Source organism: Tubulanus polymorphus, chromosome 1, assembly GCF_964204645.1.
Source record: "Tubulanus polymorphus chromosome 1, tnTubPoly1.2, whole genome shotgun sequence".
Classification (NCBI taxonomy): domain Eukaryota; kingdom Metazoa; phylum Nemertea; class Palaeonemertea; order Tubulaniformes; family Tubulanidae; genus Tubulanus; species Tubulanus polymorphus.
In genome coordinates this window covers 22,350,997-22,363,527 of record NC_134025.1, presented here as the reverse complement: position 1 = coordinate 22,363,527, position 12,531 = coordinate 22,350,997, and the positions used below count along the sequence as shown (strand labels likewise).

General features: G+C 30.7%; 1 protein-coding gene across 2 annotated transcripts; it reads right to left on the bottom strand.

Annotated features, from left to right (window-relative positions):
• Positions 1-201: 201 nt before the first annotated feature.
• Positions 202-4,691, bottom strand: LOC141914813 (tubulin delta chain-like). 2 transcript variants are annotated; one of them, XM_074806120.1, is made up of 11 exons: positions 4,494-4,691; positions 4,170-4,265; positions 3,802-3,863; positions 3,235-3,369; positions 2,507-2,648; positions 2,034-2,192; positions 1,624-1,723; positions 1,479-1,547; positions 1,245-1,386; positions 934-1,094; positions 202-411 (listed from the first exon to the last, which is right to left on the bottom strand). In XM_074806120.1, the coding sequence occupies exons 1-11, from the start codon at positions 4,586-4,588 to the stop codon at positions 343-345; spliced, it is 1,230 nt and encodes a 409-aa protein (XP_074662221.1). In that variant the 5' UTR covers positions 4,589-4,691; the 3' UTR covers positions 202-342. The 2 variants fall into 2 exon arrangements, with proteins under 2 accessions (XP_074662221.1, XP_074662222.1); XM_074806121.1 differs by lacking the exon at positions 3,235-3,369.
• Positions 4,692-12,531: the final 7,840 nt, after the last annotated feature.

Genomic DNA, 12,531 nt, shown 5'->3' with positions numbered 1-12,531 from the left:
TGAAAAATCAGGATTAAACGCATTTCTCATAAATTTATGTTAATAGTGGCTATAAATAGATCTAATAGACTGGGACCTCACTTAATCAGGTGACTAACAGAATTAGAAACACATCATATAGAAGAAATAGATTGTATTAAAGTTATAGTTATCTTTATTATATCAAAAAAAGTATGAAAATATATATAACTGTGTATATAATAGAACAGAACAATAGAAAATATTCCACTGGCAAAATCCAGTGATGCCAGCAATATGATAAATCATCATTAATGTCCAGCATTGAGTATGATAAATCATCATTAATGTCCAGCATTAAGGTCCAGTGTCTTCGATCAGCTTTCAACTTGTGGCTGATTTATAACTATCAATCACCGAGTTGATTGTATCGAATGCATTTTCAAAGTCAGTCTGAAATTGAATTTTGAAGTCATTCAATACTGAGACAAAAAAGGCACAATCAGTAGTTACTGGTATGTTTTTTAATTCCATCCAACTTGAAGTGGACTAAAATCGTAGTATCAAAGCATTATCTCCCTATACCCAGTTGCACGGTGTGAGTTAAGATTTAACTCATTGAAAACAAACTGAATTTTAACTCAGAGTTAACCCTAACTCACATCTGTGGAACCAGGTCTTTGCTTTTCTATTTTACTCTAGACTCTTCTACAAGTGAATTCGTGTGGACTAATTTGCAGACAGCCTTCAAAATCTTCATTTCTCTCAACCTCACATACATATTTACAAACTAATAAACTAATTTTTCGACTGGCGATTTTCTTTCTAAGGTGTGAAAAACACTCAAGTTGGTTGAAGGAATACCGGTATTAGTTAAGTAGACAGAAGCTTAGTATGGAAGGAATATAAGTACAGTAGTACTATTGGCAGAGTCTACTCTATATCAAGCGACATAGTGGTCACATCCAAACCTACCTTGCAACAACCATGTTTCCAGAACCAATGCAGATACGCGTTGTTTTCGTATTTAGTTTTGGCTCGATCAAACACATGTTCTAAATAAGTGACCACCGATGAGGAGTTTGCGGCTACTGTTAATGACGACGAATCTTTCATCCCGGAATGATTATCTTGAGCTAAACAAGACGAGAAAACGATGAGTGAATCTAACCCTGACCCAGTTCTGGCGGAGTTACCGTCGTAAGGTTAAAATAAGTTTTTTTTTCCAAAATATTGGCCCTTGTCAATTTTTTTTACTCAGAACTGTTTCCTGGATATCAACATACCTGTCCAAGTATCGACCGGAAATGGATTCCATTTCACACAATTGTAACTGGTTTTGATTTTTTCAACGATCTTCTCTTGACTATACCGATACGAGTGCGTCTTATCACCGCGGGCAACTACTAAATTGCTCAATGAAGCATACTTCACAACCATCAAGGAAAATACATTCTGCCATAATGATTCACGCACAAAACATTTCGTTCTATTTTATGGACACAAAATTCAAAGGATACAGGAATACCATCCAAATCATATTTATTCACTGTTTGCAGCAATGACTTGCTCAACGAGTCCCAAGTTTCCTTCCTGAAAAAAAAAAACTTGAAAAATATCACTAATACCTGCGCAAAACAGATGAAAAGACAGATCCTATGAAACTTGCCTTTTTGAGACCTGATTAACGGTGAAGAATTTCACAGGTGGCATCGGACAAACTGCTTGTATACATTCCACAGGTTCTAGGCCGATTTTAAATCCACTGAAATAGGAATTCATTTCATATCACTGGTAATTACAGATTAAAATCTTAGGTAAGGCTAAACGAACATGATATCTTGTTTCTCTTGGCCGGGTCATTTTGTAAACTGCAATGAAATTTGTTATCAGTTAATTTCTACTGCCGGGTCTGTTAAAGATAGCTTGATCATGATCTTAACATCAGTAACACACAGGGTAGATAGGCATCTGGCTGGGTCAACTTTTAAGCTCAGCAGAAATGAGAAACAAGATATAATGTAATTAACCAAGTATATTAGATATATTCTCACGAAGATGATTCTGATAATTACTTTTTCGAGGCGAGTGTATCAGTCGGCATATAGAGGCCGGCCATACATGACGCAATATAGTCATTCATGTGCGCGAATGAGATACCAGAGTCTTTCTTCGCTTTCGACAGTTGGTGAAGAACTTCATCGTTTTGAATGAGTAAAATTCCATCTGCAAAACTTGATAAAAATGAATATCTAGAATAACGATTAACCTGGACGCTGTGACTAAGAAGTACCTGTATCAGTTTTATTCGATTAGCTTTTTGCGAGAAATGCTCGTTGTTTTCCTGAACTTGATCTGCTATAAATCCAATCTATTAACGCAGTCAAATACGAAGAAAAACACAGAAACTGTTTGAATTTTACGCGTGATCTAACTATCTCAACAAATTTCCCTGACTTTTAGCTTTTTCACAAAATCCCCGACTTTTTTAAAGTAAAGAAAATGAATCAATAACAAAATAATACTCGGATCCATTCAAAACAAATACCTTTGAAGATGAGCCATTGTAAGGAGAGCATTATAATGTTGTAACGGACTTTCTCCAGATAAATGCGGAGCCACAACGTTGGAAATAGTAAAACTGAGAGGGTACAAATCTCGTAAACACTCCAGTATGTGTGAGCCTAAACCTAGAAAATAAGGAAAGACATAAATAATTTAACTTAGAAAAAAAATATCAAGCAAGGCAATATCTGCTGGGGAGGTATTTTTACAAGATAATATATGATTTCAAAGAGGAATCCAGCAGAATGCACTAGCAAGCAAAGATCCAACGGTAAGTAACAATATCCATTTGGTCTACAATGCCAGATCTTTTCTGTAATGTCTCAAATTCTTTGAATTATAAGAATTGTGCTATATCAGAGCCCTAAAGATCTAAGTTTACCTAGACATGATTTGCCTAATTTTTTTGTGTGGGGAGGCAAAAAGTCTAGATCAGCGAGTGAGATATCCAATTGTTATGCAGGCCATTTATCGGGATAGCGGGTGACTGGGGCCTTCGTTGCCATTAAAGATATTCAATCAAACAGCATTTACCGGCTAACTTCATGTTTATATGCTTTATTTTACAATTAGTTATATAACGTCAAAATTTACATTAATGGCAAAGTTCTAAATATCAAACAGTGAAAAGACCGCTACTACTAAGACCGCATTTAACTAACTTCGAGTAACTGGCCCATTGATAAATAAATACTGGCTATATCAACAAACCTGAACCTGTTCCACCACTTAAACTATGCATCATTAAAAAACCAGTGAATCGGTCGCATCTTTCAACTTCTTTTCTTATAGACTCCAGAGATCCTTCTAGTAAATGATCGCCACTGGATTTTAAGCCGTGATAACCTAAGCATGAGATGATGTCAAAACACTAAATGATTAGCCAGGCAAAGGTAGGCCTAACTCTTCTGGTAACAGTGGACTAATTTTGAGAACCTTGTCAAGAGAATCCCCGCTTGCCAATGGGTTTGATTGCCTCCTGCCAATGCTGGGGCATATACAAACCCTGGCTACATACCCTTCATTGGTCTATTACATTGCCCAAGATTTTTTGGGCGGACAGGTTGCTGTTATGCATCTGGTTGGCCTAATACATAGCCTGGTGGCCGCTGAGTGATTACCTGTCCACCCGAGCAATACTTGGCAGTGTAATAGACCAATAAAGGGTCTGCGGCCAGGGTTAGTGTTGGCGTGAACTTTGGTGGGAGGCAATCAAACCCTGGCAGGCGAGGATGCGTTTTGAGTGGATAAAGTAAGCTCGAATGATCAGGTACCTACCGATAGCCCAATTAGTACCACATCCTCTCTTCCCCAAAACCACATTATTTTCCCGCAAATTGCTGAAAAAAATGTAAAATACAACCAATCAATAAACCACAATAACCAGTAACATTTCTAGGACGATTGAATGGCAGGTTTCAATTGGTCTCTACTGATTCCAAACTCTCTTCTGGCGCGTTAATTTTCATTTTGAAAAGAATACACTCTACCTACACCCTGTACTGTAAACTCAATAGAACTTATAGTAGGCCGATAGAATTCATAATCCGAAATTGCTCTTCCTTATGCGTAATATTTTGTTCAATCAAAACCTGCATAGAAGATCTTTCTTTTATTCTCGTTTTGAAACAAATCGAAAAACTTACGACTTCTTGATATCCTTCTGCAGTCGGCGAATTACTTTCGATTCGGCATCGATATTTACAGAACGAAGTTTCCCATCCAAATGATTAAACACACAACTAGCGAACATAAACAAAACATAACATAAATACTGAGGCCAGTTGATCAAAAGTTGGTTAGAGTTAACCAGTGGAAAGTTGACATTTAAAGTGAAGTTCATAGACTATATGGTATTTATCCACTGGTTATCTTTAGCCAACTTGTGAGCAACTGGCTGCTAATTTTTTTTGAGGAATTCACTCAATAACTTTGGTCATAATTTTTGCCAGCAGGTGAAGTATTATTACTTTTCAAGCGACTGCGAGTTTTGCAGGTTTAAGTTCCAAAACTTTTGGCCGATTTGGTTGCCGCACTGACCAACTTGTAAAACAACAACTGACATGTTCGGATCTGGTCAGAATACAAGATGATTCGGCTTCCGAGAAATGTATAATGTGGGATTCTCATAGACGAAATCAGTGTCATTGGCCCAAAACGATTCGAATTAAGCGGTTTTGTGGCTGAATAAATTGAATGGATTGAATTGATGTGTGGTTACGGCCACCCTAAAACGTGTCTGACAGATATGGGCATGGGCTCGGACTCAGGCGGCAGCTACACTAAAATTAGGATGTCAGTCGTTATTTGTCGGACTGAGGTTCTGGCATTTTATCCTGCTGGCCGATTTCATTTCACAGTGCATAGAATTCCTTCGGTTTCATCGCAGGAAGTATAGTCGGGGTCAAAAATCTGCGGATTCTCACTCTTTTTCCCTTTTTAAGCCGCCGCCGCACACCCGTAGATGTTTGACCAAAACAAAAACTTCACTGACACACGACGGCGTGACCAAAACGAAAATGTATTTCTCGGGGAAAAAATGTTTCGGTGCCGTGTGCAACAAGGCTTAAGAAACCACCAGTGGTCCCAGTGAAACAGTGTGTCACAGTCGAATCGGCTCGATTTCGCGCCCCTTTTATCATGCACGGCCGTAGTTTGATCAGACTGCATTCCCATTCTAACTGAAACGAGTTCGTACGTAAAATTCATCCTGCGCTTCTCCGGCCTAAAACTGATGATTCCTGAATAACCGAAGCCTCCTGACTCGCCTAAAACCAATTCGGTCCCGCCAAAAACTAGCACTTTCTGACTCGAATCTTGCAGAGAATGACTCTTTATTATCAATGATTATTACAACATTGATTAATATGAATGAATCAATTGTTTCACGGTAATCACGATAGACACTAGACCTAATTAACTCGGGCAGGTGTACGTGTCATCAGTTGTATTTCTCGTACATTCACGACATTTGTAATCAACAGCGTAACCTCTTTGCATTCTATCAAACCTCAAACACTCAAGATCTTCAACGGAAATTCTCTGTATTGTTTCAGCGTCAATCCCGTCATAATCTGCGATAGAAACAGTGATTATGATCAGTTCGAGAAGATTATCAGTCAGTGATCTACGTTTCCTTCCGTAGTCAGGGCTTCGAGTCCGTTCGAACGAGAAAGTGCTCTTTCTGAAAATCTCATATCACATCTTTCCAGAGATTCGAACCTTACAGCACCAGATACCCGACTGTGCGAACAACGGCGTAGGGTTCGAACCTAAAACGTCCCACGCTGGATTTAGAAATTAATGATTTATAATCAATGCAAAGTACCGGTATATATGAAAAGTTAGAAACTCACGCATTCCGGCTAAGAAGCGCTCTCCCGTGGCGTTTAGTTCACACACATACAAATTCCTACAGTATTTCTCGCGATAGTAAAAAGGAATTATAATAGACATCTCGAATCACAAAAACACCACCAAAATTTGAGTAATAATGTTTTAGGAAAAGATTATTTTGACGATAAACCTCAAAAAGTAAAAAAACCAACTTCAAAAACTAAATCCATTTCAAATAAACCTTACATGGAAAATGTTAGAAATTATATTGATTCACTAGAAATAAAAGATACAATTGAAATTTTAGAAACATTACATAGTAAAATTGGTCCTGCAGCTATTATATTTAGATTTTTTAAAGGTACAACAATAGAAGATTATAGTACATTTAATGAAATAATAGAAAAAATACTAGATTTGATAATAGATGTTGAATATCCAAAAATTAGTATCTCTGGGAAAGTAAGTTTTATAAAGTCAGAAGAAAAAATGAATTATAATATTCAAACACTCTCTGAAGAAATAATTTCAAAAACACAAATAAAAGAGAAGTTAGAAAAAATATTTAATGAATTTAAACGTCATATTGAAGAAAGATATTTTGAGGGTTCTGGCTTAACATTGAATGAAATTATATATTTAGATTTAAATGTTTATAATACAAAAAGAAATAAAACATCAAAAAGTAATAAAATGTTTAAAAATGATTCAAACTTTATAACAGAAAAGGATATTAAAGCATCATCTTATATTAAATTACCATTTACAACAAAAGCAGTAATAAATAATCAAAATTAAGATAATAAATGTTTTCTATGGTCAATTATTAGTTACTTACATCCAACACAGGAAATGTTTGTAGAATAACAGATTATCGGAAATATGAAACATTATATAAAATTGATCAATATCCAGTAACTATAAAAATGATTTCTAAAATAGAAAAAGTTAATAATTTAAAAATAAATGTATTCGAATTAATGCAATTACCAAAGACAAAAGGTGAAAATATTAAAGATTATACATTGGAAGCTTTATATTTAACAGAATATTATGATGATGAAAATGCTATAGATTTGTTATATTACAAAAAAGATGAAAATGAACATTATATGTGGTTAAAACAAATTGATTTATTCTTTAGAACAGAAAGTGATCATCATCATAAAATTTATCTATGTAGAAAATGTTTATCTAAATTTATGACTGAGAATACATTATTAAAACATAAAGAATTATGTGATAATAAAGATTTTTGTAAATTAATAATGCCAACAGAAAAAGATTATAAATTGAAATTTACTAATCATAAATTTAAGAATATTGTTCCATTTGTAATTTATGGGGATTTTGAATCGTTGAATAAAGAATTAACTGATCAAGATAGAAAAGAAATATATAACAAAAAGCAATTATTAAAATCAATGGATAAAGGAAATGAATTAAATGAAGACACAATACAAGACCCACCAATTATAAATACAATTAAAAAAGTTCATCAAAGAGCTGCTGCTTATGGAATTTATATAACATCAAATTATCCTGAATTATATGAAAGTCAATATATTTCTTTTAGAGGTGAAGATGTAGTTAATGATTTTTGTAACAAAATGATTGAATTAGAAAGTGATTTTGCAAAATTATTAAACGAAAATAAAAGAATAGTTATGACAAAAGAAGATGAAATTGATTTTAATTATGCAACTCATTGTTGTTATTGTGAAAAACGTTTTTATTCATTTGATAAAAAAGTTAGAGATCATGATCATTTAAATTCAAAATATCGTGGAGCTGCTCATGAAGATTGTAATTTACAAGCTAAAAAAGTAAATTTCGTTCCAATATTATTTCATAATTTATCAGGCTATGATACCCATCCATTTATAAAACAATTATCAAGGAAATTGGGCACAATTAATCAAGAAATAGAAGAACATAATGCTATGAATGGTGTAAATGTAAGGAAATATGATTTTAAACTATTAGCTAAAACATCTGAAAATTATATTTCATTTCAATTTGGTTGCATTAGATTTTTAGATTCTTATAGATTTCTAGCAAGTTCATTAGATAATTTATCAAAAAGTTTAGTTGATAATGATTTTGTTATAACTCGATATTATTATCCAAATGACCAAGATTTTAAATTATTGAGATATAAAGGTGCAATTCCTTATTCATTTTATAAAACACACAATGATTTTAATGTAACAGAATTATTAAAAGATCAATTTTATGATCAATTAAAAGAGGAGTATGTGAAAGATGAAGTGTTTAATAGAACATTAAATATTTGGAACCATTTTAAGATGAAAAATCATGGTGAATTAGTTGATTTATATTTAAAATCAGATGTTATGATATTGGCTGACATATTTGAAAAATTTAGAGAAGTTAATTCAAATCATTTTAATGTTGATCCTTGTTATTGTTATTCAAGTCCTGGTTTAACCTGGCAATGTGATTTGAAATATACAAATGTAGAATTAGATTTATTAAAAGAACCAGACATGGTTTTATTATTTGAAAAATCAATTAGAGGTGGAATTAGTGGTGTTATGGGAGATAGGTATTTTAAAGCAAATGATGAATATAAATAATTATATATTGACGCCAATAATTTATATAGTTGGGCAATGATGCAACCTCAACCATATAAAAATTTTATATTAACAGAAGTTGAAAATGATGATAAAACTAATTGGGAAAGCGCAATTATGAGTTTAGAAGATGAAGCACCAATTGGTTATTTCTTTGTAGTTGATTTAGAATATCCTGAAAATATAAAGTTTAAAACAAGAAACTTACCTTATTGCCCAGAACATTTAACTGTAGATGATAGTTATTTAAGTGAATACCAGAAGAAAATAAAACCGAAAGATCATGTTTTTACAGAAAAATTAATACTTACTCAAAATAATAAATACAATTATATTGTTCATTATAGAATGTTAAAATTTTATCTAAAACAAGGAATGAAATTAAAGAAAGTACATAGATATATTGAATTTAATCAATCGAAGTGGTTAGAAAAATATATAGATTTTAATACTCAACAGAGAACCATATCAAAAACAGATTTTGAAAAAGATTTCTTCAAATTAATAATAGTTTTTATGGTAAAACATGTGAAAATATTAGAAATAGAAATGATATTGAATTAGTAAATAATTCTGAAAGATTAAGACATTTACAATCAAGTCCTAGACATTTAGGAAATAAAAGATTTGAAGATTATTTAACAGCAGTTAAATTAAAAAGAACGTCAATGAAATTTAATAAACCTATATTCATTGGTTCAACTGTTTTAGAAGTATCAAAATTATTAATGTATGATTTTTATTATAATGTTTTACAACCACTTTTTGGGGAAAAGCATATTGAAATATTATATTTTGATTCTGTAACAGCTGACACCCCAATATTATTAAAATGTAATGATAAAATATTGATAAGAAGAATTTCAGAAATAATTCCAAAACAAAATGAATGTTATATTTCATATGGTGAAAAAGAATTAATACAAATAAATGGTTTAATGGATGTTTGGACAAGAAATGGATGGAAAAAATTAAAGAATATTATTAGGCATAAAACAAATAAGAAAATCTATAGAGTTAGAACTAAATTAGGGTTTGTAGATGTTACAGAAGATCATAGTTTAATTAAACGAAATGGTGATGAAATAAAACCAACTGATATAAAAATTGGAGATGAATTATTACATAAAAGATTTTTCCAAAGAATGAATCATAAGTCATTTGATGAAATTATTGATAATATTTATAATATAGAACCCGAAACATTAGAAGAAAAAGAATATTTTATCAAAGGATTTTTCATGGGTGATGGTTCAGCAGGTGTGTATAAATATGTTTGGGGTAATAAATATTGTTGGTATTTATGCAATCAAGACTTAAAATTATTAGAAAGAATTAAGAAATTCTGTGAAGAAGTTTATTCACATAAAACATTTAGAATCATGGGTGTTATGAAATCATCAGCAGTTTATAGAATACTTGTAAATAATCCTAAAGATTTTGCTATAAAATATAATGATGAATTCTATATTCATGCAATAGTGAAAAGTAATACTTCGACAAAAGAAAAGATAGTTCCAGATTATGTATTGAATGCAAAAAATAATTTAAGAAAATGGTTCTTCATTGGATTCTATGCAGCAGATGGTGCTAAAAAATTTACAAAGGATAAAAAGATAACCTTTGCACAGAAAGGAAAAGATGCTATATCAGGGTTAAATATATTATGTAATTCATTAGGCTTCAATATGAATATTGGATTGATTAAATCTAAACCAAATTGCTTTAATCTAAGCCACACAGAAAAAGATTTAACTGAAGAAGTTAAAGATTTATTTGAAATATATAACCCATCAGATTATGTTTATGATTTATCAACTGAAGATGGTACATTTAACTGTGGATTTCCATTAATTTGCTTCAATACTGACGCGTACATACTAAAAATCAAGACAAATGATGTAACAAAAGACTTAAAAACATTAAAACATCATTTTGATTTTAGCAATTATCCCAAAGATCATGAACTATTTAGCAATGATAATAAAAAGATTCCTGGTAAATTTAAAGATGAATTAGGGGGTGATGAAATGATTGAATTTGTTGGGATAAGAAATAAATGTATAGTTATAGAACAAAAGATCATGAAGCTAAAAAGTTAAAAGGAATAACAAAACATGTGGTCGATAAACATATAGAATTTCAAGATTATATATAAAGTGTTTATATAAATCAATTGTAATGAAACATAAAATGAATTGTTTAAGATCAGAAGATCACGAGATGTACATTAATGAAGTTGAAAAAACTAGTTTGAATCCATTTGATGATAAAAGGCATATTTTAGATGATGGTATAAAAACATTACCTTATGGCCATTAAAACATAAAATCAATATCATCATACTCGAAATCACTATTGGCTTCTTCATTTTCATTTAATTGTTCTTGTATAATTTGTTTAGGTTCTTCCATTTCATTTTTCTCATTTAAATATAGTTCTACCTTGTACCACATTTCATCTCGCTCTCTTTGTTTCTTTTTGTTCGTTAATTCATCAAATGGAATTATAATATCGATGTTTGAATAATTTACAATCTTATTTAAAAAGAATTCATAATTTATTGAATCTGTTATTCTATTTTCCAAATGATACATTAATATTTGTTTAAATATTTTTTTTATATTTTCCATATCTTCTTCTGTTAATTTAGGTTTTTCATAATAATCGTTAAATAATAAATATAAATACATTTTCTTTTGTTTTGTGTTAATAGTTGACGGAATAATTGTTTTTATAATATCTTTTTTAGTTATTTCACCATTTTTATTTTCTATTATTTTCATTTTTTCAAGCCATTGCATATATTCTGGTGTATGATCTTCTATAGAAAATACTTTAAAAATTTCATCTAGATAATTTAATTTTGGATCTATGAGAAAATTTCTAGTTTTTTCTTCACCCCATAAATTCTTTTGCCATCCACAATCAACACAAAATAACACAGTACCTTCTTGCCTTAAGGTCGCATAACTACATTGTGGGAATTTTGGTTCATAATTTCTTGGTAATAGATCTTCATTAAGCTCTTGGTATTTTCTTACGTTTTCTTTATGTTTTATTGTTCTATTATGTAGATTTGAATTACTTGTTGTAATAATCAATTTACAATATTTACAATAATATGTTTTTCTTGTTAATTCATTATATTGTTTTTCTAACTTTTCAACTGTTTCTTTATTATCTGGTAACGTTTTCTCACATTTTATTTTTTCTAATATATTATTTTTTCTTTCATTGAATTCAGTTTCAAATTTATTAGAAATTTTATCTATATGTGCTTTACGAAATTGATGATTCTCCCAATCTTCTATATTTTCAGGGCTATATTTTATTCGACAAGGCTCGCAGAAATGATCTTTTATATTATCCTTATCATAGAATAAGAAAGGTCTTTTCCAAATAATTTCAGGTTCAACTTCAACAGAATTACTATTACTTTCATTACTATCAACATTAGCCGTTGCGCCATTAATTTTACACTTCTCTGAATGTTTTTTAACATAATTTCTTGAGAATAATTTATTACATTTTGGACAGTTTAGTTTAGGGGGTTTATAATTTTCATCATGTTTTTTCATATGTCGAGCCATATTACTTTTTCTTAGAAGTTCACCACAAATTTCGCATGCTATCTTCTCATCCATTTATTTAGGAAAAATTTTATTAAAATTAATTTTTAGTGATGAGCGGTAATTTTTTTATGTTATTAATAATGGTAGAATTAAAAGAATACAGAATATTTGTTGATTCTAGAAGACTTACAAATTATAAATCTCATAATTTACTAGTTCAATTAGATAGAGAATTTAAGAATTGTGTTGATTTAAAATTAGTTAATATAAGTTTATGTAATTCTTTTCATAATATATCGAATAAAAGTCTTGATCATTTAGCTTTTAAAATTCATGTTAGAAATTTGAATAAATGGTTTCATCTTTATCTAAAACCAGGATTATATAATTTAGAAACATTAGCGCAAGAAATTAATAGAAGAGCTCGTTTAAAAATGGGCGCAGCTGCTAGATTTGAAATTAAATTTATCAAAAGTGATAGTTCGAATAAAATAAGA

Bases quoted from the DNA above. Each gene is read 5' to 3' on its own strand.
- LOC141914813 (XM_074806120.1), bottom strand. From the start codon at position 4,588: ATGTCAGTTGTTGTTTTACAAGTTGGTCAGTGCGGCAACCAAATCGGC. The intron at 3,864-4,169 runs GTAAGTTTTTCG...CATTTTTTTCAG, and splicing joins CAGAAGGATATCAAGAAGTC to CAATTTGCGGGAAAATAATG. The intron at 3,370-3,801 runs GTAGGTACCTGA...TCTCATGCTTAG, and splicing joins TGGTACTAATTGGGCTATCG to GTTATCACGGCTTAAAATCC.